This window comes from Apium graveolens, chromosome 11 (assembly GCF_009905375.1).
Source record: "Apium graveolens cultivar Ventura chromosome 11, ASM990537v1, whole genome shotgun sequence".
NCBI lineage: Eukaryota > Viridiplantae > Streptophyta > Magnoliopsida > Apiales > Apiaceae > Apium > Apium graveolens.
In genome coordinates, this window is record NC_133657.1 from 197,234,138 (window position 1) to 197,261,886 (window position 27,749).

The 27,749-nt window shown below is 35.1% G+C and overlaps 5 protein-coding genes across 5 annotated transcripts; 3 read left to right on the top strand and 2 right to left on the bottom strand.

Moving 5' to 3' along the window:
* Nucleotides 1-1,092: 1,092 nt before the first annotated feature.
* On the top strand, nucleotides 1,093-3,627 carry LOC141697658 (ASI1-immunoprecipitated protein 1-like). Its single transcript, XM_074502150.1, has 3 exons — nucleotides 1,093-1,179; nucleotides 2,760-3,215; nucleotides 3,289-3,627. The coding sequence occupies exons 2-3, from the start codon at nucleotides 2,769-2,771 to the stop codon at nucleotides 3,439-3,441; spliced, it is 600 nt and encodes a 199-aa protein (XP_074358251.1). The 5' UTR covers nucleotides 1,093-1,179; nucleotides 2,760-2,768; the 3' UTR covers nucleotides 3,442-3,627.
* Nucleotides 3,628-10,002: 6,375 nt separating this feature from the next.
* On the bottom strand, nucleotides 10,003-12,708 carry LOC141698701 (uncharacterized). Its single transcript, XM_074503469.1, has 3 exons — nucleotides 12,284-12,708; nucleotides 10,470-10,824; nucleotides 10,003-10,378 (listed from the first exon to the last, which is right to left on the bottom strand). The coding sequence occupies exons 1-3, from the start codon at nucleotides 12,668-12,670 to the stop codon at nucleotides 10,194-10,196; spliced, it is 927 nt and encodes a 308-aa protein (XP_074359570.1). The 5' UTR covers nucleotides 12,671-12,708; the 3' UTR covers nucleotides 10,003-10,193.
* A 624-nt stretch (nucleotides 12,709-13,332) lies between these two features.
* On the top strand, nucleotides 13,333-17,424 carry LOC141698431 (uncharacterized). The gene is made up of 7 exons (XM_074503122.1): nucleotides 13,333-13,750; nucleotides 13,836-13,982; nucleotides 14,205-14,303; nucleotides 14,919-15,110; nucleotides 15,228-15,347; nucleotides 16,224-16,295; nucleotides 16,944-17,424. Exons 1-7 carry the CDS (start codon nucleotides 13,448-13,450, stop codon nucleotides 17,166-17,168), a joined length of 1,158 nt encoding a protein of 385 aa, XP_074359223.1. The 5' UTR covers nucleotides 13,333-13,447; the 3' UTR covers nucleotides 17,169-17,424.
* A 607-nt stretch (nucleotides 17,425-18,031) lies between these two features.
* Nucleotides 18,032-21,001, bottom strand: LOC141695223 (uncharacterized). The gene is made up of 6 exons (XM_074499479.1): nucleotides 20,700-21,001; nucleotides 19,958-20,176; nucleotides 19,469-19,548; nucleotides 18,814-18,889; nucleotides 18,601-18,702; nucleotides 18,032-18,513 (listed from the first exon to the last, which is right to left on the bottom strand). The coding sequence occupies exons 1-6, from the start codon at nucleotides 20,826-20,828 to the stop codon at nucleotides 18,373-18,375; spliced, it is 747 nt and encodes a 248-aa protein (XP_074355580.1). The 5' UTR covers nucleotides 20,829-21,001; the 3' UTR covers nucleotides 18,032-18,372.
* A 1,826-nt stretch (nucleotides 21,002-22,827) lies between these two features.
* LOC141696440 (uncharacterized) lies at nucleotides 22,828-24,576 on the top strand. The gene is made up of 2 exons (XM_074500581.1): nucleotides 22,828-22,837; nucleotides 23,828-24,576. Exons 1-2 carry the CDS (start codon nucleotides 22,828-22,830, stop codon nucleotides 24,574-24,576), a joined length of 759 nt encoding a protein of 252 aa, XP_074356682.1.
* The last annotated feature ends 3,173 nt before the right edge of the window (nucleotides 24,577-27,749 follow it).

Below are 27,749 nucleotides of genomic sequence, written 5' to 3' on the forward strand. Positions count from 1 at the left end.
AGAATTTTTACCTTCCCCGATAATAAGCGTGAAAAGTGTGAAATTTTTATGAATACAGGATGTAATCATGTAAATGCATGATTAGTAGGCAGAAGGACTAGACCAACATGAACATCAGAACAATAGCATGTGAGATGACAGTTGTAACATTACATCAAATGCTGCACCATGAAACAATGGAAAATGATATGCTAGGAGACCAAAAGACGGTGGGATAGATTGCGTGATATTTCACAAGTATTTACACATTTCATTTGAGATAGTAAAATCTAAACACTAATCAAGTTAAGTTTACAAATAACCGAGTCCAAGTGATGATCTTCACCTAAAAAATATCAAAGCAATTCAGAAGAAATGATAACTTAACAAATATTTTAAAATGAAGGTACTTGGTTTATACATATATTTTATGTATTTCAAATATTTTTGGATATAAGTACTGATTTTTTTAAGGTTTTTTTGAAAATATTGGCAAAAATACGGGACAATCAATATGCAACTACTTATATCGATCTTTTTGATTATATCTGAGGTTGTACGTAGGTTGCGACCAGTTGCAAAAAATCATATTTTAACAAAAAAAAATTTGAAAAACATTATTTTTGTAAATAAAAAATATTTGAGAATTTACTAAAAATACTAACTTTTCTAAATTTTTTTGTGATTTTACTATCTTCAGATTTTTTTGGGCAAAAATACGAAATCAACCAAAATCAACCAGATATGCAACTAGTAATGAAGTTTTTTTTGTTGCATTTGAGATTGCATGTATTTACAGAAACTCGTCAAATGTTAAATCAAGTTGATTTCAGTCGACAAAAACCGTATTTTTGCAAAAAAAATTGAAAAATAGTATTTTTGCAAATTAAAAAATATTTTTTACAATTTTTTTTAAAAAATAACAGTGTTTTTGAAAAAATATTTTTAGACTTGGTTATTTTTCAAAAAAACCCAAAATATTTTTACAATTTTTTTTAAAAAGTGACAAGATTTTTGCAAAATCGTTTTGAATTTGGGTATTTTAAAAAAAAGTTCAAAATTACATAAACTACACGATCTAATATAAAAACGGATCAGAGACAAATTAAAAAAAAAACATAATAACCCCCTTAAACTAAACAGTGCTTTTCAGTTTTCAAGTTTCAAACTGTCGCTTCGCTCTCTCTACCTCTCTGCTCGGTAATTTCTTATCTTCTTCTTTTCTTTTATTGTATGTATATATTTTTGATTTTGTATGTATACATTACTGATTATCAGACATACAATGATCTTCGTTTTGTGTTATTTTTAAATTGGGCACACATATAAACCCTAATTTTTTGAATTTATTAATTTTAATTGTGTCGCAAAAATTAATTTTATTGAAATTATCACAACATTGAGAATAATTGTAGATGATCAATTGCTTAGAAATTGAGTAATGGCCTGTTTGTAGATATTTGAATTGCATTTTTTAACTTGTTTGTGGTATTAGAGTAGTTCTGCTTGATTTTTTTCGAGCTTCGGTAATACTTATTTGATTAGTATTTGATTCTGGATTGGGAGACAGTTTAGTTATTTATTTTTTTGGAGTTTTTTTTAGTCTTTGGTAGTTTTGTTGATCGTAGTAGTTAATAGTTAGTTTACGATTTTGTAATTTCGATTATATTCGGAATGTAGTTTTGTTTTGGAAGAATTTATTGTGATACTTTGATTGGTTCATTGTGGTAATGGTTTTGTACTATTGACTTATAGTTGTTCTCGAACTATTGCACGGCCTTAGTAAGTCGTAATGGTTCGTAAATATGTATTTCAACATTAGAACACTATTTATGTATTTCAATATTTGAATACTGCCCCGATTGAGTTTCAGTTTATGTGGATGTAGTCTTGAAATATTAAAGTATGTAATATATGATCGTTATTTGTTAGAGCAAGTCCAACAATGTCCTAGTGAATGCCGTATAATATACCCCCTCTTGTCCACAATATAGGTCATTTGATTTTTTGCACACAACTCAATTGCTTTGAAAAATGTTAATCCTAACTATGTTTTCAAAGCTCTTAAAAATACGTAAAAAAAGCCAAACACCCTATATAATGGACGAGAGGGAGTATCTGAATACAATTGGAGGGGAAGGGAAAAGATTACAGGAGAGAGATGTGTAAAAAAAGGAGGGAAATTAATTTTTTTATTCATAGAAGTGAAATAAGGCATGCATAGTGGTGCCTTAGAAATAGGGCTTGAAGAGTTTGATGTAGTGATATATAAGGTATCATTAGGACATTATTGGAACAACTTTTTTTGTCAAATAACTTAAATTTTAACTTAGGACGACATATAAGGACCTTGTTGGACTTGCTCTTAATAAAGCATTTGTTGTCATAAATTTGTAACCCGGGTCAAATCTCCTGTCTTTTTCCAAAATCGGGTCATGTTTGGATTATGTGTCCGAAATTAGGTAAAGCATACGGGCCCAAATACGGGCCCAAATGCAGCCAATTTACCAAAAGTCCACCACAAGCCCCAAAAGATCATGATTTGTTGGTGCACATAAGTAGTAGTATTTGGCCTTATAGAATGAACAGAAGTTCCAAATTTTATCGACATGGGACTGGGGTGTTACAAAATTGGTTTTGGTCATTTCTTGATTAGGCTATATGTATGTAATGTAATGTGACTGATTTAGCTTTCGGAAAGGTTTTATCCAAGGGAAATTTTCTGATGAACTTCTTGTAGAAATTAGGTAGTATTTAATTGTTCTCTGCTTTTCATGTAGTTTATTGCCATGGAACTCTCGGATGAAGAAAAATATGCTGCCTTTAGAGAGAAGGTGAAAAGGACGGTTTATGTTGACAACCTTTCACCTCTAGCAACTGATGCTGTTATGAAAACTGCTCTGGATCAATTTGGAAATGTTCTTAGTGTCCAATTTATTCATAACTACGTTGGACCTAGTAATATGCCAGCTGCTGCCTTAGTGGAGATGGAAACCGAAAAGCAGGCTTTGAAAATTGTAGAGGAAACTGCCGAGTTTCCTTTTATGATATCTGGGATGCCAAGGCCTGTAAGGGCATTTCCAGCCGAGATAGAGATGTTTGAAGATCGTCCAAGGAAGCCAGGTAGAACGATACAATGTCGATGGTTGGAAGAAAACGATCCTGATTTTCAGGTAGCACAACAGATCAAAGAACTTGTTAAATACCATGCCAGTGAGGCGGCTTTCTTGCTCAAGGTAGACTCCAGCCTTCCTCAAATCTGTCATAGTTATTAAACTGGTTTAATTTATTTTTGTTTTTTTTTTGTAGCAACAATTGGCGGAAGAAGAGAGACTTCATAATAAGCATGGAGAAACCCTAAAAGCTAACCGCAAGAAGTATGATCTGATAGAAAAAGTTTTAACTGATGGAAGTGCTAGAAAGTTAGGGAGCTGCTATAACATAAAGTTGCAAGAAAATTAGCACCGGATATATAGTCTTAAATGTCGTTCATGTAGTTTTCATTCCAAGTACAGTTGCAAAATTTTCCAATGTGCGAGTACTTGGAGGTTTTTATTATAAATTTTAATGTATCCAACTGGAATCAGATAGATAAGCAGCAAGCCCTAAGATTCTGGGTAGTGCTATTCATGAATGTTAATTAGTTATTGGGGAAACTGTACATATTATGAATTCACTTGTCGGACCATCTCGAACCCACGTTTACACCATTGTAGTGTAAAAGTAAGTTTTAACCGTTAGGGCTTGTTTGACAAATCTGAGCTTAATGACTTATAAACGTAATGATGTGTTTTTTCTCAACTTATTTTTTATTTTTAGCTTTTTTATTAATTTTAGTTTTAAAAAATATTTTTTAAATGTTAATCTAACTTAAAATATAAGAATTAAGATAATTATATTTAAAAATTATTTATTTTAGTTCATTTAAATATAAAGAATTCTAAATTATAAGTAAAATTATCCAAACACTTACATAACTTATCAACTTATCAATTATAAATCACTTTTAAGTTATAAGTTACTTATTTAAAATTATCCAAACATTACTTATTTTAAAATTATCCAAACATGCACCAAGTCCAGAAGTCACATTATATCAGTGGAAATTTGGTGTACTCTGAGAGAATTATGATTAATCTTTGGGTTTGAAATCAGTAATTGTATACCCGGTATTGGTCATAACTCACGAGTTTTTTGAAATCTCTTCAGATAGATGATTTCTTGATTTGATGATCCCCAACAGTGTATCAATTTCCTAATTTGTTGATGCCCAATACTAAAATATTGTATAAATAATTGCTTAATCAAGTTTAAATACCATTGTTTTAAAATTGTCGTCAAACAATCGTGAATCATGTCAACAATAAAATTCGATTAATCAAGTTTAACCGTTTTAAGTTGTAATGAATTAACTTGTTTTAACAAAGAGAAAAAGATAATTTTACTAATATTAGCAATGGATCCACGAATATTGATAGTTTACTGGGACAGAATCGAGACGCCCAGCCGCCTCCCTATCTCAGCTATTACACAAAACAATTCATCCCCCAAACCCTAGCTTCTCCCCCCGTTAACTCTCTTCCCCCTTTAATTACTATATTGCCCTTTGACCCCTTTCTTTTTATCCCACTGTTCACCCAAATTAGTATTTTACTTTTTTACCCTTCCAGCTTTGTTTTTCCTCCTTGAATACATCATTGGCTGTTTAACGGACACTTGGGGTATCACATTACCTCGCCCCCAAAGATTCACCTTGTCCTCAAGGTGGAAAACAGGAAATTGCAATGCTGTCCGTTCCACATCTTCCCAGGTGGCCTCGAACCTTGGTAATCCCTTCCATTTGATCAGAGTCTCCATCTTTACAACGGGGCCTTGTTGCACTTGCCGCACCTCCAATAATTCTTCAGGTTCGACCATCATCTCCAGTTCTGCATTCAGCTGGTATGGGAGAGTTGGGTTTACTGGGACATGACCTACAGCTCTTTTAAGTTGCGAGACATGGAAAACTGAATGTATTTTGCTGTCTTGTGGAAGATCTAACCGATAGGCCACTGCTCCTATCTTCAAGATAACTTTGAAAGGCCAGTAGTACCGGACTGCCAACTTCTCAAAAGGCCTTTTTGCCAAGGATTGTTGTCTATATGGCTGGAGTTTGAGAAATACCCAGTCCCCAACCTCAAAACTTTCCTCACGTCTATGTGCATCAGCAGCTTGCTTCATACGTTGTTGAGACCTGTGCAAATGAAACTGCAAATCATCTAAAATATGGTCCCTTTCGAGAAGCATTTCTTCCACACTGTTCACTGTTGCCTGACCTCTGTCGATTCTCAGCACGGGTGGTGCCTCTCTGCCATACAATGCTTTAAAAGGGGTAATTTTAGTGGAGAGATGAGGGGCGGTGTTGTAAGAATATTCTGCCCAGTGAAGCCACTTGGCCCAATTTTTAGGCTTACCCCCTACGAAACATCGAAGATAAGTTTCCAACCCCTTGTTCACATTTTCGGTTTGCCCATCCGTCTGGGGATGGTAAGCTATGTTGCGCTTCAATGTCGAGCCCTGTAGCTTAAACAGCTCTTTCCAGAAAGTTGAGATGAAAATACGATCTCGGTCCGACACGATTGATCCTGGAAACCCATGCAGTTTCACAATCTCCTTAATGAAAACTTTAGCAACAGAGAAAGCATCAAACGGATGGCGAAGACCCAAAAAATGTGCATATTTGGTTAATCGATCGACAACCACCAATATAACATTGTAGCCCTGGGACATTGGTAGTCCTTCTATAAAATCCATCGTTATATCTTCCCACACCATAGTTGGAATAGGTAGGGGTTGCAATAGCCTTGCTGGTGATTGTTGCGAAACCTTTTGTTGTTGACATGTCATACACTTTTTGACGTAAGCTGTCACATCCCCTCTCATCCCTTTCCAATACCATTCACCAGCTAACCTCAAATACATTTTTACTTCCCCTGCGTGACCCCCAACAGGTAAGTCGTGGTAAACTTCCAGCAGTTGAGTTACGACCTTTGAAGATCTTGGCACCACTATTCGTCCCTTATACCTTAACTTCCCATCGACCAAGTGGAACTTGCCGGGTTCTGGGTTAGCTTTCTTTAACCCTTGCATGATTAATTGCAGATCTTTATCAGCTGCAATCTCCCTATCTAACTGTTCCCACAAAACCCCATGTATCGACACCATTTCCCTTAACACTACCTCTCCTGTTTTCTTCCTGGATAGAGCGTCGGCCACTCGATTTGCGGCCCCAGGTTTAAATTGTATTTCGAAATCAAACCCTAACAACTTAGCAACCCATCTTTGGTAATCTGCATTAATTTCTCGCTGCTGGGTTAGGAAATGAAGGCTCTGTTGATCAGATCGTACCACAAAGTGCCTTCCCAATAGGTAATACTTCCACTTTTGGACTGCCAACACAATAGCAATAAGTTCTTTTTCGTACACTGATTTTTGCCGCCCTCGTGTCCCCCACAATTTGCTAAAAAATGCTATAGGTCTGTTCTGCTGCATAAGCACCGCACCTACCCCATATCCCGAGGCATCAACTTCGACAATAAACGGTTGCTTGAAATCCGGTAATAGAAGTACTGGGGCATGGGTCAGGGCTTCCTTGAGGTGGTTAAAGGCTTGCGTTGCAGCCTCACTCCAGCCGAAATTGTCTTTCTTAAGTTGTTCGGTGAGGGGTTGAGCCAACTGGGCATAATGTAATACAAATTTTCGGTAGTAACCGGTCATCCCCAGAAAACCACGCAACTCCCAAAGATTAGTGGGTTGAGGCCAGTCCAGAATTGCAATGATTTTATCTTGATCCACTTCCACTCCTTTGTGTGAGATGACGTGCCCGAGATATCCAATTGACTATTTACCGAATTCGCATTTCTTTCGATTTGCTACTAGACTGTGGTCCTTCAATTTAGCCAAAACTGTTTCAAGATAGGTGGAATGTTCCTCCTTATTTTTGCTATACACCAAAATATCGTCGAAGAACACCAACACAAACTTCCTTAAAAATGGACGGAACACATCATTCATAAGCGATTGGAAGGTGGCCGACGCATTCATTAGCCCAAATGGCATCATCAAAAATTCATAATGCCCATCATGTGTTCTAAAAGCCGTCTTATGAGTATCCTCCTCCCGAACCCTTATTTGGTGGTACCCCGCCTTCAAATCTAACTTCGAAAACACGGTTGCTCCATTTAATTCATCAAGTAGCTCATCAATCACCGGAATTGGGTACTTATCCGAAACTGTTTCTTTGTTCAATGCCCTATAATCAACACAAAAACGCCAAGACCCATCCTTCTTCTTTACTAAGAGCACCAGGATTGAAAAAGGACTTATTGATGGTTTTATGATTCCCGCAGCCAACATGTCCTTGATGAGTCTCTCTATTTCATCCTTTTGACTCTGGGGGTATCTATAAGGCCTAACTCCCACTGGACTACTACCTTCCTTCAATCTTATGGCATGCTCATGAGCTCGTTTTGGTGGCAGACCCTGAGGCTCCTCGAATACTCGGTTATACTGCTTCAGACTTTTCTTCAAAAATTCTGGGACTCCTGATTTTTCCTCAGTTGTATGGGGAGTCCATGTCTCTGTCTGTTGTAACGCAACAACCTCCATCTGCCTGCATTCTACAACAAATCCCCCACCTAGTTTTTGCATCGATTTAATCATGGCTTTTAGCGAGATCTTTGACCGCATAAGGGAGAGGTCCCCTGTTAGAGTCACTGGGTTTCCTTGAATGTTGTAGGTCATCTCCTGCTTCTTCCAATCTGTCATTACCACCCCTAAGGTTTCTAGCCATTACACCCCTAGAATAATGTCTGAGTTGCCCAATCCTAGAGGTAAGAAATCTGATATCACTTCTACACCCCCTTCCAACTGTAACTTCATCTTGCGGCATATGCCATTTCCTTGAACCGAGTCTCCATTACCCAAACACACGCCAAAGCTTCCCGTTGGTTCCACGGGAAGGCCCAACTCCTTAATCAACTCGAGTGACACGAAATTGTGTGTCACCCCGGGATCAATTAACACTACCACTTCATAATCACCTATTGTTCCCTTTAGCTTCATGGTCTTGGGGTTCGACAAGCCCACCACCGAGTTCAAAGACACTTCTGTGATGACTTCCTCTGGGGTTGAAGGTAGGCTTTCCCCGTCTTCCCTTTCGAATTCACCCTCTTCTTCTATTAGCAATACACTCAACTCCTTTTTTTGGCAACGATGCCCAATGGACCACTTGGCATCACAACAATAGCACAAACCTTTGGCCCTCTTCTCTTGTAGTTCCCTTTCTGTTAGCCTTTTAATTTCTCCTGGCACATTCCTGGATGCGGACCTTTCACTTGGGGACTGGACAGAGGCTTGGGACTCATGAGATCTTACACTCCAAGGTCGAGACACAGGGGGCTGGTAGGAAAGCCATAGGATTGTTGCGAAGTTGATGACGTTCCTTTAGAAAAATTCATAAATGACCCAGTACGAATAGCACCCAGCCCGGATTTTCTCCCTCCTGCCACACGATTTTTCTCCTCCACCCGCATAGCCACTTCCATTGCCTGCTCTAAACTCATAGGGTTTATCAATCACACCTCCATTTTCACTTCTTCTTTCAACCCATTATTGTACTGCCCCAACAAGATATTCTCAGCAACACGATCTAACGGAGACGCCGTCTCAATGAACTTTCGGTTGTATTCACTCACAGTAGTTGTTTGCACGGTGGAGAGCCATTGTTCATATAGTGATCCCTCACTAGATGAACGAAATTGTCGCAAAATGAAAGTTTTCAAATCAATCCAACGACGAATTGGGTGCCTCTTGTTCTCCCACTAATACCACCTCAAAGCATCACATTCAAGTGCTACTGCTACCGCATCTAACATCTCCTCTTCTGCTAATTTATAAAACTGGAAATAGCGTTCCACCCTAAGAATCCAACCATCTGGATCACTACCATCAAACACTGGCATATCCAGTTTACGAAACCTCCAATTTCCAGGACCTCCTCCAGAACCATTACCTTCGTTTCTACCCACACCTCCACCATACACGTCCCAATGTCGAACACGAAAACCTAATCCATTATCATCAAAATCCAATAAAGGAGTAGGAATACCTTGGACAGGAGTGTTCACACCCATAATCCCCGAGCCTGGTTGATTTACACTGCCTTCGAGCTTCTCATTTATGGGTACGTGGATAGCTTGAAGTTCCGTCAAAGTGCTGCGTATCTCGGTTTGGAATTTGGCCTGCTCATTTCTCATGCTGTTAATTAACGACTCCTGGTACTCCCGGCTGCGATTAATCCTTCCTTCTAAACACTCAGCCACAAGATCCAGCTCTGCCCCCAATTTTTTTGTGGCTTGGTTGTATCCATCGATTAAAACCTCGGTCAACGAATGCTTCATAGCCTCCACCGCCTTTTCCACGGCGTTCGAGACCATCGTCGACACCGTCGTCTCCAGATCTGCTAATTTTCCTTCCATTTCCTCTACTCTTTGGTTCATCGTCGGTGGTCCCATCGGAAATGTGCTCTGATACCACTTTGTAATGAATTAACTTGTTTTAACAAAGAGAAAAAGATAATTTTACTAATATTAGCAATGAATCCACGAATATTGATAGTTTACTGGGACAGATTCGAGACGCCCAGCCGCCTCCCTATCTCAGCTATTACACAAAACAATTCATCCCCCAAACCCTAGCTTCTCCCCCCTTTTAACTCTCTCCCCCTTCAATTACTATCTTGCCCTTTGACCCCTTTCTTTTTATCCACTGTTCACCCAAATTAGTATTTTACTCTTTTGCCCTTCCAGCTTTGTTTTTCCTCCTTGAATACACCATTGGTTGTTTAACGGACACTTGGGGTATCACATAAGTATCATATCTTTGACATTGTCCTCAAACAATCGTGAATCATATAACTCAAAAATCTTATTATATCAGATGAAACTCAACAAGGATTAATATGGTGCTAACACGAAATCACAGTAGAAGTCAATTGCAGTAAACATTGAGCATAAAAATTACATTGTATCTATTTACAATTCTTTGATGAGCAGGTACTTGATCCTCCTACCAGCACATGAGTAACACTTTAATTCTTAAGATAAAACTAACATTATATGAAGATGAAAATTATCTAAAGAATGTATCCGGAAGTGACTAATTATTTTCTTTCTTCAGTCCGAACTTTCGATAGGAAATGGGCTTATAATCCGCAATTTCATACAGAAATCCAGACCAACAGTAGCAAAAAGAAAAATCAAAAGATTCTCAGACACAGAAATTCCACCATCATAAGCATGGGACAGAAAACTATTAGCATTAAACTCCAGAGGAGGTCCGCCTCCAACAGCAGCTAGGCCTGCGTAGCAATCAAGTTTTTCATTAGCCTCAGACAAACTACTAACTATACTTCTGCTTGATGTTTCAAATGATAGATAACAAAAATGTACCTTTAACGATGCCAAACGCTGCAGCTGCCCCTGTCTTCAGGTGAATATCTTCCAAATCTCTTCGTATCACATATCTGTAGGTTACACCATATAATGCACAACTGGCGAAAGTGATTCCTAAAGGGATTATTAGCTCGGTAATGTTGGTCGGTCGAGCCAAGGAGAAAGGCAGCCCCGCTAATGTCCCAACTAAAGCTGCAACGATTGCAGCTTTTATAGACTCCAGTCGTTCTTTATTCTTTCTGATTGCTTTGATTTCATTCTCCGTGAGGTCATCTGGTCCAACAGCTAAAGAGCGCTCTGCCTCTTTCACTAATTGACTAGCTTCAAGAATTTCTCTCTGACATTCTTCAATCTTCATAATTGAAAACATTCATGATAAGCAACTTGGGACTTCTGGTATATGCAGGAAAGCTATTTGTTTTAAAAAAAAAAATTCAAATTCTGATGTACAAGACCAAATGTGACGAAATATCAGTAAATTCAATAATTTTTTGGAGATCAGTAACTACGACTGATTGAAGAGTGTTCCTTATTCTATACTTCATACTGGCATTCTATACAACAAGAACTATAATATCTAGGAGATCAATAACTAGGACTGATTCAAAAGTGTTCCTTATCCTAAACTTCATATTTGTATTTTGTGTCAATTTATGAGCATAAGCCTTATTACTAGAGTAACAATAAATAGAGAATTATCATATCTTAATAAGTACATAATATCAACTTAAATAATCAAACAATCCATAGCATTTCTCATGGATACTAAACAGTCGCTTCGCTTGATCATTCAAAATTATGAAATCATACCAACCAGTATCAGGTTAAATAGCTGATACAGATATTAACAAGTACACAAATCTACCATTGCCTAAGCATCTCAACCACTGAATATCCCAAGCATACCAATTATCAAAAAAAAACAATAGACAGCAGTTTTTCAGAAGCCCCATTTCATAGTTAGTACTGGATGTTATAAATGAAGAAAACAAATGCAATCTTCCCCGCTTGAATTTATGTCGGTACCAAATGTTGTAAATATCAACACAAATATTTGTGCCCTTCATAGTTGGTACTAGATGTCCTAAGATTCGACAAAAAGATTAAAACTTTAACTTTACGCATAGTATACAAATTACTACATAACTACTCTTTTATATAGTTCCAACTGTTACAGAATTTCAAAGCAATCGTGTTCTATAAAATAATAGAAAACATCACATAATACATTTTCTTTTTTTGAAATTGAACATACTTAATAGAAACCACCCCCCCCAATAAATTTTTGGTTCCTGCAGAGAGACCCTTCTACTAAAGAGGGAGAATATACCTAAATATACACTACTCCATTACATATAAACAAAAAACAAATATAGACATGATCCGAGAATTTTATTCATTTATGAGATCAGTTAAGTAGGTTGGGACCTATAATAATATTAATTTATCGATATTGTACAATTTAATATTTATACCCCAGAAGCCCTGGCTTCAAGCTGTTTAACATAGAGAGTGGACCTTTAACTACATTTACATACAAAAATTGAATTAAAATGTACATGATAAATAAATACACTCTGAACCGGAAAATTTTACTCATTTATTGAATGTCAGGACCTAAAGAAGATATTAAATTTATCGAGCTTATTCATTTATCGAGATTTTACTATAGGTACCTCAGAAACCCGGCTTCAAGCTGATTAACATAATCTTGATCAGTTAAACTCTATTATGTCAGTACCGAAAAAAAAGATATTAAATTTATCTAGCTCATCCATTTATCAAATATTCATTTATCGAGATTTTACTACCTCAGAAGCCCTGGCTTCAAGCTGTTTAACATAATCTTGAACTCTCTTAGCCTCAGCTTCTTGTTTTTCAATCTCAGCAAGTTCCATTCTTGCAATCTCAACTCTCTCAGCAGCTTTTTCCAACCCATTCAACAACCCCTTGTTCTCTTCTTTCTCCAAAAGACTCTGCACTTGCTCATCCACTATTCCATACACTACATCTTTAAGCCCTCCTTGTTGGTTTTTATTTTCACCATTAATATTTGTACTAAAGCATTTGAATTTGAGAGATGAGGAAGAAGATAAGAATGGTGAAATGTGGAGGAATGGTGAGTGTGGTGGATGGTGGTGGTGAATGAGGTTCATGGGTGGTGATTGATTTAAGGTTGGAGTGATGATGGAGGTCATCTCAACTGTGAAGCCAATGGATGTGTGTAGATTTTTATTTTATCTCGTTTTTGGAGGAGAATGTGTAGATTTATATTTTTCCATTTATATTTTACTTGCCAAAATATAAAAATAAAATTGCTTTTTGTTAACTCACATTCACATCACATAATATTAATATCATTATTTGAAATATTATAGTTAACAAAAGCTTTAATAAATAAATTAACGATTTTTCTATTATATGATAGTGGGCATCTGATAACCGATAAGTATGAAAATTTACAAGTTCAGTGTATTTTGATTGATTTCTTTTTTTTATAATAGCGATGATCCCGTGCATTTATACAATTTTTTTTTTAACTTAAATCCTTGCTCCCGAGTTTTTTAAAGGGAAGGAAGTAACCGATTAGGCCCATTTTTGGAATGAAAGTTTTGGGATGAAAGTATACTAAATTTATATTTATTATCACTTATTTTCTTCCTTTTTAAAATTCGGGAGCATAAATAGGAGTGATAGTAAAACTATTTTACTTATTTTAGGTTTGTTTCCCTACCTCTTTATAACTCGGGAGCAGGAGGTAAATAACTCATTTTTCAACCACAAAATAAAAATTCAGATAATTTAATTAAAACAGTACTTGGATTCATGGCCCTTGAGTAAATCAGATTACTGCAAAAAATAAGAAACTGAAAATCGATTGATATACTTTTGACTGTTTTGACACCTTCATTAACAACTAGACCCTAAACCCAAAGGTCCTGTCCTATATATAAAACACACACACATACACAGTAATGCTTTTAACAAGACTGCCGCAACTCAACACACACTTTCAAAGACTACCCTTTACAAAACTCGACAAAAGCTTCAATCTTTGCAAACCCATTTTCACATTCTCTCTAATGGCCTCTCCTTCACCTTCGCAATCCCCAATTAGGGTTTCATCTTTTTCCACAAATTCCCCAACTCCCCTCTCTTCAAAACGCGTTGGGACCCACAATGGGAGCTTCCACTGTGATGAGGCACTTGGGTGCTTCATGATTAGGCTTACCAATCGGTTCTTTGGGGCTGAAATTGTTAGAAGTAGAGATCCTAAGGTGTGCACGCTAAGTGTTTGATGAAATGTCTGACTGGGTTTTTGTGTTTTTGATGATTTGTGATGATGGGTTTTGGTTTTTGTAGGTTTTGGAAGAGCTTGATGCTGTTCTTGATGTTGGTGGGGTTTATGATCCTAGTAGAGATAGATATGATCATCATCAGAAGGGTTTTGGAGAGGTTTTTGGATATGGGTTTAATACTAAGCTTAGTAGTGCTGGCCTAGTTTATAAGGTAGTTTCATGTTTTGTGATTGGCCCTTTGTGTTTTCTTGCCTGTTTATTTTGAAATTTTGAAATTTTGGTGTTTGTTAAATTAGAATATCGTGTCTTGTTTTATTTAGTATTGTTTTGTGCCTGGATTGTTATTAAATATGGGTTAGTTTTGTGTAAGCAATTTTGTGAAGGTTTATGTTGTTTATTTAAGGCAATCTGAGTGGGAAATAATATTTTGTAGCATTTTGGATTGGAAATAATTGCTAAAGAGGTTCAGCTTGATGAAACTCATCCTGACGTGATGCGCTTGTACTTGGCCATTTACAAAAGCTTCATGGAGGTACCAAATTTTGAATTATTGTTTTTTTTGTTTAGCCTGTGATATATGCTGGTAATAATGGATCTGGATGATACTTTGTCACATGTTGGGCATTGCAAAGTGGTTTTGTGGGACAGTTTGAAGTAAGGAAAAAATGAGTTTATAAATCTCAAAGGAGTAAAATTCTATGCAAATTATTCCCTATTGGGTAATGAATTATCTGTTAATGTATAAATGCATTTTGTACTTCGGTTTGAAATACCATTTGTTTTAATAGTTTCAGCTTATGTGTTGCCACAATGATTACGATAATTATGTTCTTGTTCTTCAATTTTGTCTTGTAATTGTCATTGGATTTTTTTCTACAACTTCAATTTATTCCCACAAGGCCTACAAAGCTAATATCATGTTTTTAGCAAGTTCCATTGAGGTATTTATTGGCATAACAGGCTAAAAGTGAATTATCTCTCTACATACACGCATTACACTTTGAGTCACTTGAATCGTGGCTTTCCATAAGCTGGAGTTAGTAAACTGAATATCACTTATTTATGTGTGGTTTACAAAAATGATGGATATCATAAAGTTAAATAACTAGGCATCACCAGTTATTACTAATAATTTTCTTCACAACAGGCAATCGATGCAATTGATAATGGGATCAATCAGTATGACACGGACCAGCCTCCAAAGTATGTAAACAATACACATTTGTCCTCGAGAGTTGGAAAGTTCAATTTGGACTGGATTGACCCTGATCAATCTTCTGAGAAGGAAAATGAGGCATTCCAACGTGCCATGGCTCTAGCTGGAAGCGAGTTTCTCGATGTAAGATTTCTGTTAGGAGACTGAACATCTAAATTATGGGTTTTCCAAAGTTGAAGGTGTTGGGAGGTATTCGTGGATCAACATTTTTATGTTTTTTTCCTTTCCTTTTATTCTCAGAGTGTTAGATTTCATGCAAGATCTTGGTTACCAGCCCGCTCAATTGTGATGGAATGTCTTGCAGCAAGGCAAACAGTTGATCCAAGCGGAGAAATTATGGTTTTGGATAGATTTTGCCCTGTAAGTAGTCATTTCAATGTCTCAGATCATGTTAACTTATTTCGTTATCGCTAATTTGAGCCAGTCCTAGAGCCTAGAGGAGTGTTAATCGCTTGTATGTTACTAATTTTCAGCATTGATAACAAACAAGTTGTATTAATCTTGAAATTCAATGCGATTAATTCCACTAGTTCGAATTAGGGTTTCTCATATTGCAAGTCTCAGCAAAGATTAATTCATATGCTGCAATATGGCCGCTGTTTCTGCAATAAAAATAAGATTTAGTCCGTTGATGATGTGCATTATACTTTTTTCCTCAACTTAGTAAACTGAATTGTCCATATAATTATTTAAAAACTGATTGGCTAATAGGATGAGGGGAAGGCTTATGTAGCCGATTTCAAAATGTTTGCCAGTGGTCAACCTGAACTGGGTTTTTTTTTGTTCATAGGGAAAAATGTTTTTTTTTAATTTGATGTTTTCTGGAATTACTTAGTTACTGTCATTTCTCAGTTAATGTTCTGTATGTTTTATATAATTTTCATGATTGTATGTTATTTTCTGTACAATGAAGTGAAGCACTACTGTGCTAGATATTATTGGTCCTAGTTTCTGTTTATTGTAAATGCATCTGGAATAACAGTTCTACTGCTATCTATTGTTATTATATTTTAATAGTTCTCTTCTCTGGAAGTGCCTACTCGCAGTTCTGATGTTTGTGCAAGCATTAGTAGAATGTTTCTTAATTACTCTTGCAATTGTCTGTGCTTGTGTTTGTGTATTATTAGATTTTGTCATTAGATAAACTTATAAACATGTCTGATCATTTTTTAGGATTTACTACTAACTATGATGGTGAATTTATGTTAGCGATCTAATTTAATTTTTATTTAACAGTGGAAGCTTCACTTGTTTGAGCTTGAACAAGAGATGAAGATAGAGCCATCCATTAAATATGTTCTCTATCAGGTCTGAAAGTTGATCTTGTATTAATCTCTTCTTTGTTCACCTATGTATGATTTATTTCTGTGAGCTACTTGAAATGTTTTGTCCCCTTGTGAATATGTGGGTATGGGGGGTGGCTTTGAGGGTGATATTATGCTGCGTATGTCTTAAGGGTATGATATCTATCGTTTTTTTGCCAAACTGATATCTATCTTTTTTACATTATGAAAAGCCATTTCAAAAAGAAAAACAAAAAAATTGAATTTATATGTAGTGCAGACTGTTAAGGTTTAGGTACTAGTACTCTGGAAGGAGAAAAGTAATGTAAGGATATATGGAAGTAAAGAGTACCTGTGCAGTGGTCCTGTTTCTGGTCCATTTGGCATATAAACTTCTCTAGATTGTTTTTAGGAGGCCCGGTTGTTTGCGAGTATAGTGAATTTTTGTTTCTATCAGCGTGCTCTATCAGCATATCTTAACACTTCCCTAGATATTATTAAATGACTTTTGAGTTACGGAACTCTTTATAGACTTATAGTAACCATGCTTATTTCTTAATTATCGCATGCCTTTCCCTTGTACATGTTGTCAGTAGTACATTTTTCAATAAAATTGCATATCTTTGCTCTATATTTCTGAAATTAGTTTTTTTCTTAATGATAAAAAACATAGGATGAAAGAGCCAAACAATGGCGAGTACAAGCAGTTTCTTTAGCTCCGGACAGATTTGAGAGCAGAAAGGCCCTTCCAGCTCAGTGGCGAGGTTTGAGAGACGATGAGCTGACAAACGAGGCAGGAATTCCTGGCTGTGTTTTTATCCATATGAGTGGTTTTATTGGCGGAAACCACACTTTTGAGGGTGCACTGGCTATGGCTAGAGCTGCATTGACACTTTGAACTACTAAAGCTGCTCATTGAGATATACTGGCAGCAGCACTTGGGATGTTTAAATAGACCATAGACAACAATGGCAATTGTTTTCAACCAAAAAAGGATTCGAGACTTAGCAAAGTTATCCATCACAGATTGTTGAGTTTTGTAACTTGAGAATATAGTTTAATATTTAAATCAATTGATTAATACTTGTCCTCATTTTAGGTCAGCAAATGAAGATTATATAAATTTTCAGAATGTATGTCAAAATCATTTGAAAGTTTTGTTCTGTGTTTGTTTATGTGCTGAAACATAAAGTAACCTTGACATCTCAGAATCTCCCCAACTATTATGTATACTCTATATTCATATTCCTATATATCTGCTAATATTCTCTACAATCTCTATTGTAGAGAAAATTTGCCCTCATTTTTCACCCAACCCACCATCTGTTTTTTACTTCGTTAAAATTAGCTAAATGCCATCCTTTACTTTTTTAGTTCATCAGCTTCCACCCCCATTCTCTGTGACCAAACAAAGCATAAAGATCACATTGCACCATTAAGGAGGCATTTGGTATACGTGTATCACGAGTAGGGGTGAACAAAAAACCGACAAAACCGTAAAACTAACCCAACCCATTCCTTATTTTGGTCGAAGAAGCCGAACTATCCAAAATCCGAAGTTTAATTGGTTTAATGTTTATCAACCCGAATATAATGGGTTGGGTCGGGTTTAAAAAAATTTAAACCCTTGCTAACCTAACATCCAAGTTCTTGTCTTAAGCCGAGATAAACCAATAGTAATGTAACTTTCAGAAAAGCTTGATTTGAATTATATAAGCATAATACACATAAGCATTAATGTAAAATAAGCAAACACAGCATGATGAAATTGCAAGCATTGTGAATAATCCTTGAGATGAAAATTTAGCTCGTAATCAATGTTAAATTCCTTTAGTTAGACTATCAAGGACATAGCTAAACTATTTTTCTTCTCCTAATCCACAGATAACAAATATATATGTCAACTTTCTAGATCATATACCTATTGTACTTTTCCTCTATAAACCAAACATATTGAAGAAGCAAATATATGATAAACTATTGCACAAGTAGATTATGCAAATGACACTATCCTACACTGACAAAATGCTGTTTCTTCTGTTGCTCGAATTTCAAGCATAAATGAGAATGATGTCTAACATGTTCATAATCCAAGAAATCTTCTAGTGGATTTCCTCATCATCAAGTTCACTCTGATTCGATTTTTCAAATTCTTCAGAAGGCTTTTCAGGAACTCTCCATCCATCTACCTTTCGAGCTTGTTCCTGGGCAGAAGGTAGGTTCTGGTAATCTTTTCTCCTCTCCTAATCACACACATGAGACGTAAGTACAAATTTAACTTACCTTAACCTATAAATCTTATACGGCACACATGTCTCTGGTCACTGTACCTCACTAGTAATCGTGTCATCTTTCTTTCCTAATAAGTCCTTGGCACCTTCACTAAATAATCGAAAACCCTGAAGATCGCCATTTTTTATGCTGGCTTCTAGCTGTTAATGGATAAAAAAAGATACAGGATTGCTTTAAGGGGTACCGAGAAAATAAAAACTATAGAAAACACTACTTTACAAGCTATCAGAAAGAACGCAAGGAATTCCTACCTGAACGTGAATTATGCAGGAAATAATGCTGGCAATAGGCAACCAGCTATCTTCAGGCAATAGTGACATGTTTGACCTATAACCAAAGAAACATTCACCTTTATAGATGAAAATACTTGTATAAAATCACATGAAATACCCAAATCAACAAATAAACAATTAATGCTTATCAACAACTGGCTTGTACATTGCCAAGTCCACTAAACCAACATGATGTCATTGTAACATTGTAATAGCATGATACTTTATGTTGAAGTTCTTTTCTTAAGCATGAAATTGATAATTTGAGCTACCTTAGTCGTTTCACTCAGAATCCTTAAAGTCTTGTAAGGAACTCCGACTAGTCCTAATTATATTCTTTACTTGCATTTTTATACATATATCCCAAATAAATCACTTTCTGCTCAAGTATACTTAAGCTCCATAGTTTGCAGAGACGATTACAATACTAGTAGTTGGATAAGAGGGCAAAGACGAACTATTCTGTATGAAGGTCCGCTTCTATCTAAAAAATTATACATCTCCCAACGTCCTTTCACGTGATTACATTACATTTTCCGCAAATTTGATACTTTTACTCTATTGTTTTTGGGTATGAAGTTATAATCAAAGCCTCACATTGTACAAAAGGTGTACATACGAATGAGTAGCATACCTGAAGTAAGGTGCCAGGTAAACTAATGCATAGACAGCATAGCGCCTCTTAGCTGTATCAGTCCACGCAAACACCCAACTCTACATAAACACAGACACGGGCATTATACCTCAAATAATTGTATATACAGCCATCGCTACTACAATAAGTAGTCAACTAGTAATCGCTATAGCAGATAGGTAATATTAAAGAAAACAAATATCAAACACATAGCATACAAGATAAAATAGGATTAGGAATCGGGAGACTACCATACATATAATCATATAGACACATTTAGGATCATAATAAATATGCTACAGCCTACAAACCAATTTAGCCTGCAAAATCTATAGAGCAGCTACAAATCAATAATCGTGGTAGTACAAATCACTGTCACAATATTATAAATCCCCATCACTGTACTACAAATCACTACTTTGTAGGCCAAATTAGCTTTGCATTGAACGAAAATTTATACACACATTAGAGAAAGGAAAGGGGGCTAACCAGCCAATTGAAGTAAGGGATGAAACTTATAATCCCCATGACAGCAAACCTCGTATCATCAGCATCAATTACAGGGGACTCAGAATCTTGATCATCATCTTGTTTAGTAGGCGGTGTCTGAAAAACTAAAGAATTCAAAATGCAAGCACCAATAGCAACTGCAAAAGGGGCATCCTGAGATAACACTGCCTTGCAACACCATCCTTTTCTCCTCATCATCTACAATCCAATCATACCATTAATTCGACATATAACACCAGCAAAAAGTTGGGTTCTTTTTACTTACAAGTCACAATAACACAACATATATCATAAAGTTAGGATCTTTTTTACTTATAAGTTGCAGTTAGTCTTTATACTCAACAATTCAACTATATAACATCATACACACAGTAAAACACACACACACAAATTATGAAGTTAGGATCTTTTTTACTTAAAAGTTACAGTTAGTCTTTATACTCAAGAATTCAACTATATAACATCATACACAGTCAAGAATTCAACTATATAACATCATACACACAGTAAAACACCCACACAAATTATAAAGTTAGAATCTTTTTTACTTATAAGTTACAAGAAGTCAAATTATACTCAATAATTCAACTATATAACACCATATACGCACTAAAACACACACACAAATTATAAAGTTAGGATCTTTTTTCACTTCCAAGTCACAAAAATAATAAAAATAAAAATTTAAAAAGTAAAAAAGATGGTGAATAAAAATTTAAACCTGTTGATTTATTTTTGTGGGAGTGGAGAATAAAAGATGGTTCTGCGTTCTTGGAGTCCATTGAAGAGAAGTCTTGAGGAAAAAACAAGAAGATGGTTGAAGTCTACTGATCACCAGATTCAAAGACATTATGTGTGTGTGTGTGTTTGTTGTGATTGTTGGGTTAAACACAACTAGTTCAAGTGACTGGGTTGTACTACTAGTCTTGTACTGTGTACGATGATAAACAGAGCCGTGTTGGGGATTGTGCCATAAATTCGAGAGTTGCCCTTTTTCTTGTGTTCTTTAAAAATTGAAAACTTTTGCTTTCCTGACTTAGGACAATGATCAAGACATTCACCTTGGCCCATTGAGATTGACTTTTTTTATTTTAAAAATTTTTAACTAAAATTTTTTTAGAGAAGCCATTTTAATGTTTCCAAAACTTTTAAGCAGAGAAAGAAAATTAGAAAAGACCTGAGTTATTTTTTCTCAAAAAACTCTTGAAATTGAAAAGATTGCGAGGAAAGACAAATATTGTATCGTAAAATGTCTATAAATTAATAGGGGTAATTATCAAATAGATCATTTATTACATCCAAATGTATCAAGTGAGTATTACAAAACTAATTGAAATGAGTCACTTATTTAAAAATTTGTTTCAAAAATATTATCAACATTTTTAAAAGTATTATATATTGAGTTTCACACATTTTCAATGAATGATATTACATCCAAATGAAAGGTTTCGAGTTCTACTATTTTAGATAATACTGTTAGATTTTTAAAATTTTATCAACTATTTATTTTTAATTTTTTGATTATTTTATTTGATTTAAATAAAAAAATAGTAAATGAATTTTAGAAAATTTAAAAATATTATCTAAAATATTAGAATTCAAAATATTTCATTTGGATGTAATATCATCCATAAAAAATGTGCGAAACTCAATTTATAATACTTTTAAGAAATTCGACTAACGCTAGAGTGATATTTTTTATACAAATTTTCAAATGAATGACTCATTTGAGTCAGTTTTGTAATCAGCAACTCACTTGATATATTTGGACGCAGTAAGTGACCTACTTGATAATTAACCCTAAATTAATATTATCGGCATTGGTAAAATTTATTGAATTATCGATATTATTAAATGATTGAGATTAAATATTTTTTCGTGTTCCTAGTATATTACGAGTGATAAATAGAGTAATACACATTCAGTTACAGCTCTTGTTAGTCTAAAGTCACAGCACAAAGCCACAATAGCTCATGCCTTGGATTCTCAAATAAGCAAAACATTACAGAGTAGTATTTGGACTTGACAGCTGGCCATTCTATTACATTCTATTTTTTCATGTTGAACTTTACTATAAAAACCAGTGTTGTCTTCATTTCTGTAACTTTGATAAAATAGACTTTCATTTCTTACTTTTGAAGTTATGTAGTTATATACATTTACACATCTATATCAGCAAATCTATTATGGTATCAGAGCCTTCATGATTGTTTCGATCAATCTCCGCATAATGACAATGATATATACATTCTAGATCGCTTCGTCGTCAAATATATCTTCAAGTTTTCGTCTTTTCGATCGCGTTTACGATCTCTACAAACCCTAGATACAGGTTTTTCGTGTTTTTCGTCAATTTCTGATATTATCTCTTCTTTCAGATTGTCGAGATAGATATTGTGTTGCTTTGAGATTGTTTTCAAGTTAATTTCTTCTTATTTCGCCGAAATTTTATTTTCGTACAATCGCAATTGTATGAAACCATAGATTTACATGTTATTATTATTTTTAATAATAATTATTATTTTATGAGCTACATATAAATATATCAATTATATTTGCTATTTATTATATTGCGTTAAATTAAGTGATCAAATAAGAAACCCAATTAGATTTTATTTTATTGTATGGACCTAATAAGTGGGTACATAATATCAGGCCCAATTAAATTATAATGGGAGATTTAATTAGGTGGTATATAAAAAGGGTTATAGTCCCCAATATATCAAGTACACGCGCTTATCTTCTACCCATCAGAGAGAGCTATTGAGAAACCCTAAGGAGTACTTGGTTGAGGAAGATAATAATCAAGAAAATAATACAGATTCAGATACCACAACAATTATCGTCTTATGGATTCAGGTACGCTTCTGCCTTCGGTATTAATCTCGATAATTAGATATGATGATTACGGTCCTTGTCTCTATGTTAGAGAATTATATGTTTATAGAATTCTTAGATACTATCAATTGATATCAGAGCTTCTTCATATATTAGTTATCGGGAATTATAATTTTTATTTATTTCGAGATTGTGGCGTTTGGCATGTAAGTCTAGTGTACAGTTTGTTTGTTTTTTACACGTGAATTGCTTTTGTCCGGATATTATGTATATAGTATATGTTGGATGCTTCTTTTAGCTTTACCAGGAGAAGCAATATTCTAATAATCAATTTTGGAGTTACATACTTATGTTGTGTGTATTTATATTGATTAATTAACTACGGTTCATTTGTCCTCTTTGTATACATAATATAATGATGTGGATGTCCGATCGGTATTTAGTCTTATACAAATTAGTACCTTTGTATATAGCTGAACGATTTAAATTTCGGATCATGCGGTACAATAAGGAATATTGTTATATATTTTGTGATGTTAATTTAATATTTGGCAATTAAGTTTAATTTATTTATTTAAGTGGTCGGATATTTTAAGTTAATTGATTGAATCAATATGTCGTCAAAGTGGCCTCTTTTGTGTAGATTAATTAAATTAAGAATATTATTATGATGATAGAATATTTAATTTTATGCAAATTTTATCGGCCCAAAGGAAGGTAATATTTAGATAAAATTAAAATATTCTTGTGATAATAAGTATGTAACAATATCAAGTTTTTCATGTGAATAATAAGTCGGTCCAAAAAAAGGCATATTATTTGACAGAAATTAATTGTTAATACTTGATTATTGCGTGGAGAGTACCAATTGTAAATTAAATTTTCTGTCCAAAGACTAAAATTTAATGTTGCGCTAGGTATCTTGTGATGGTGCTGCCAATATTTAAAATTTATCACATTATTGTGTATACTAGTTTTGAGCATTTGTCATATATTTGATTTATATTTCAGTTACTGCTAGTGTTAATTCTGCTTCTGCTCAATTGAGCATGATTCCAATGTTGAATGAGACAAACTATGTCACGTGGAAAGAGAATGTTGAAATCGTTCTTGGGTGTATGGATCTTGACCTTGCGCTAAGGAAAGAGCAACCAGTTCCCACTACGGATGATCCCAAAACGGATCAAATTGAGAAATGGGAACGCTCTAATCGCATGTGTTTGGAGATCATGAAGCGAACGATTCCAACTGGCTTTCGGGGCTCTGTTGCTGAGAGCACAAGTGCCAAGAAGTTCCTCTCCGAGATTGAGCGATATTTTGCTAAAAATGAGAAAGCGGAAACGAGTAATCTTCTGTCAAAACTCGTGACCATGAAGTATAAAGGAAAGGGGAACATAAGGGAGTACAGCATTGGGATGTCTAATCTTGCTGGCAAACTCAAAGAACTCAAGTTAGAACTTTCAGATGAGTTACTTGTTCACTTGGTTCTTATTTCTCTGCCTCCTCAGTTCAGACACTTTGTGGTGAGTTATAATACTCAAAAGGAAAAATGGACTCTTAATGAGCTCTATTCACACTGTGTGCAAGAGGAAGAGAGAGTTTTGCGAGAGAAGACTGAAAGTGCTCACTTGGCATCAAGCTCTAATGATAAGAAAAGAAATAGAGGTAAGGATATTGCAAGTGGAAAGCCCAAGCATCAGTTGCAAGAGAAGCTGGATAAGGGACAACCTGCTACTTTTGTAAGAAGGGTGGACACATGAAGAAAGAGTGTTCCAAATATGCTGCTTGGTGTGTGAAGAAGGGTAAGACTTCTGTCTTTGTTTGTTCTGAAGTTAATTTGGCTTCTGTACCTAAGGATACTTGGTGGGTAGATTCTGGTGCTACTACTCACATAAGTGTATCTATGCAGGGTTACCTGTGGAGCTGACCTCCAATTGATGCCGAAAGATTCATTTATGTGGGCGACGACAATAAAGTTTCAGTTGAAGCTGTTGGAACATTTAGATTATTATTAAAAATTGGTGTTTATTTGGATTTACTTGAGACCTTTGTTGCACCGTCTTTTAGATGGAATCTTATTTCTATTTCCTGTTTGGACAAATATGGCTACACTTGTTCTTTTGGAAATAATAAAGTGTGTTTATCTTTAAATTCAAATGTGGTTGCCACCGGTTCTTTAATTGATAATCTTTATATGTTTGATATTGTTACTTTTAATAATGAAATTTTTCACTCAAGTACAAGAGGTACAAAGCGTAAGTTAACTGAGAATTCTGCTATGTTGTAGCATAAGCGATTAGGTCATATCTCCAAACAGAGAATTAAAAGGCTTGTGAATGATAGAATTCTTGATCGTTTAGATTTAAGTGACTTTCAAGTCTGTGTTGAATGTATTAAGGGAAAACAAACAAACTCGATAAAGTTAGGTGCCAATAGAGCTACAAGTGTCTTGGAACTGATTCATACCGATATATGTGGACCATTCCCTACGGCCTCTTGGAACGGTCAACGATATTTTATCACGTTCATAGATGAGTACTCTAGTTATGGTTACCTATACTTGATACATGAGAAGACACAAGCTCTGGACGTATTTAAAGAGTATAAAGCTGAAGGTTTAGTCACGTAAAGTTTGTGATGAATGCCGCCATAATCTCATACATATATAATATACGAACCGAATTATTTTGGTAAAATCTAAGGACGATAAATAGCATAAAGTTGCGCACTAAAGTTTTGTATAATTGATTCTTGATTCATATGAAGCCCAAGTGGGAGATTGTTATTATTATTTTTAATAATAATAATTCTTTATGGGCTACATATAAATATATCAATTATATTTTCTATTTATTATATTGGGTTAAATTAAGTGATCAAATAAGAAATCCAATTAGATTTTATTTTATTGTATGGACCTAATAAGTGGATACCTAATACCAGGCCTAATTAAATTATAATGGGAGATTTGATTAGGTGGTATATAAAAAGGGTTATAGTCCCCAATATATCAAGTACACGTAACGGTTTATCTTCTACCCTTCAGAAAGAGCTATTGAGAAACCCTAAGGAGTACTTGGTTGAGTAAGATAATAATCAAGAAAATAATACAGATTCAGATACCGCAACAATTATCGTCTTATGGATTCAGGTACGCTTCCGCCTTCGGTTTTAATCTCGATAATTAGATATGATGATTACGATCCTTGTCTCTATTTTAGATAATTATATGTTTATAGAATTCATAGATACTATCATTAAAGTCATGATGCGTTATAGCTATGCAAATCTTGTACAAGGTGGTGAGACTAGTAAAACTGCTAATTCTGCTCATACTAATGAAGATGATAATTCAGATGAAAATCAACAAAATAATATACAACCTCCTCCATTGTATAATCCTGATGTTGTTGATAACAATTTTCATCCCTTATTTTTTCATAATACCGATCATCCTGGCTTAATTCTAATTGCAAAGAAGTTAATTGGACTGGATAATTTTGCTCCCCGGGTTAGATCTATGTAGATTACTCTTAATGCTAGAAATAAGTTTGTCTTGGTCAATGGCACTTATGCAAAACCAGATGTTACCTCTCCACTTTTTGCACAATGGGAGCGAGTAAACGATTTAGTCATTACTTGGATCCTTAATTCTGCGGTAGAGGAAATCAGTGATGGTTTGAACTATGTAACAACTGCTAGTGAAGTATGGCAGGAATAACATGAAAGATTCTCGGGAGTTAATGGGAACATAATTTTTCAAGTTCTAAAAGATATTCACAGTCTAGAGCAAGGAAATAAATCTGATGAGGTGTATTTCCATAAGTTGAAGGATTGTGGGATAAATATTCAGTGTTAGAGCCTACTGTTAATTGTGTTTGTGGTGCACACAAGGTTCAGGTTTAAAGGGATCAAAAGAGGAAGCTACTTCAGTTTTTGATGGGGCTACATGACACAATGCTACTATTCGAGGACAAATACTTATGATGAGTCCTTGCCTTCACTTTCACAAACTTATGCGTTTGTCAAGCAGGATGATAAAGCAAGACAAGGATATCAAAGTATTGTTGCTACCAATACTCCTTTTGCTAATGCATTAGTCACTAATTCTGGAAATGCAGTAGCTGTTCATTCTAATTTTGGTTTTAAGAAACCATCTCAGAGTTTCAATGGTACTTCAAGACCTGTGTTGAAGTGTACTTACTGCAATTTTAATGGTCATACAAAGGAAAATTGTTATAAGCTGATTGGTTATCCACTCAACTGGAAGAAAAAGAAAGAAGGTGCTGGTGTTTCTCCAAGCTTATCTTCAGGAGGAACTGACAATGCTGGTCAATTTCGACCATTACCTAAAGCTAATCAGGAAAATGCAACTGTTAATTCTTCTTCTGATCAGTTTACACAGATGCAACAACAAATCAATCAACTCAGTCAAATGATGACTTTCTTTATGGGTTCTGGCAAAGGTTCTAACAACCCAGAGGATCACCTTGCAGGTATGGTTACTTCTACAGTCAATTTAGTTGTTAAAAACTCTTCTACTTATGCATGGCGTATAGATACAAGGGCCACAAATCATATGTGTTGCTCTCTGTCACTTCTCACCGATGTTCAGTCTTTAGTTACCCCTATTAATCTTGCATTGCCAATTGGAGCTACCATTGTTGTGCATAAAACTGGAATATTCAGAATTCATCTACAATTGATATTGTACAATGTGTTTTTTGTTCCTTCTTTCAATTATAATCTTCTCTTTGTTTCCAAGTGGATGACTGATTCCAGAGGGTCTGTTTCATTTTTCTCGGATCATTGTGAGTTTCATGATCACATTTTCAGCAGGTTGTTAGCATCTGGTCAATTTGTTGATGGTCTATTTCATTTAGAATTTCAGCCAATTATAACCTCAACAATTACTGCTTCATCATTTTATATA

Coding starts and splice junctions, on each gene's coding strand:
- LOC141698431 (XM_074503122.1), top strand. CDS start 13,448: ATGCTTTTAACAAGACTGCCGCAACTCAACACACACTTTCAAAGACTA. Junction 13,751..13,835: donor TTAGAAGTAGAGATCCTAAG/GTGTGCACGCTA, acceptor TGGTTTTTGTAG/GTTTTGGAAGAGCTTGATGC. Junction 13,983..14,204: donor GTGCTGGCCTAGTTTATAAG/GTAGTTTCATGT, acceptor AATATTTTGTAG/CATTTTGGATTGGAAATAAT.
- LOC141697658 (XM_074502150.1), top strand. CDS start 2,769: ATGGAACTCTCGGATGAAGAAAAATATGCTGCCTTTAGAGAGAAGGTG. Junction 3,216..3,288: donor AGGCGGCTTTCTTGCTCAAG/GTAGACTCCAGC, acceptor TTTTTTTTGTAG/CAACAATTGGCGGAAGAAGA.
- LOC141698701 (XM_074503469.1), bottom strand. CDS start 12,670: ATGACCTCCATCATCACTCCAACCTTAAATCAATCACCACCCATGAAC. Junction 10,825..12,283: donor TTGAAGCCAGGGCTTCTGAG/GTAGTAAAATCT, acceptor TCAATTATGAAG/ATTGAAGAATGTCAGAGAGA. Junction 10,379..10,469: donor AGCGTTTGGCATCGTTAAAG/GTACATTTTTGT, acceptor ATTGCTACGCAG/GCCTAGCTGCTGTTGGAGGC.
- LOC141695223 (XM_074499479.1), bottom strand. CDS start 20,828: ATGTCTTTGAATCTGGTGATCAGTAGACTTCAACCATCTTCTTGTTTT. Junction 19,549..19,957: donor TCCCTTACTTCAATTGGCTG/GTTAGCCCCCTT, acceptor GTGTTTATGTAG/AGTTGGGTGTTTGCGTGGAC. Junction 18,514..18,600: donor ATGACACGATTACTAGTGAG/GTACAGTGACCA, acceptor GTGTGTGATTAG/GAGAGGAGAAAAGATTACCA.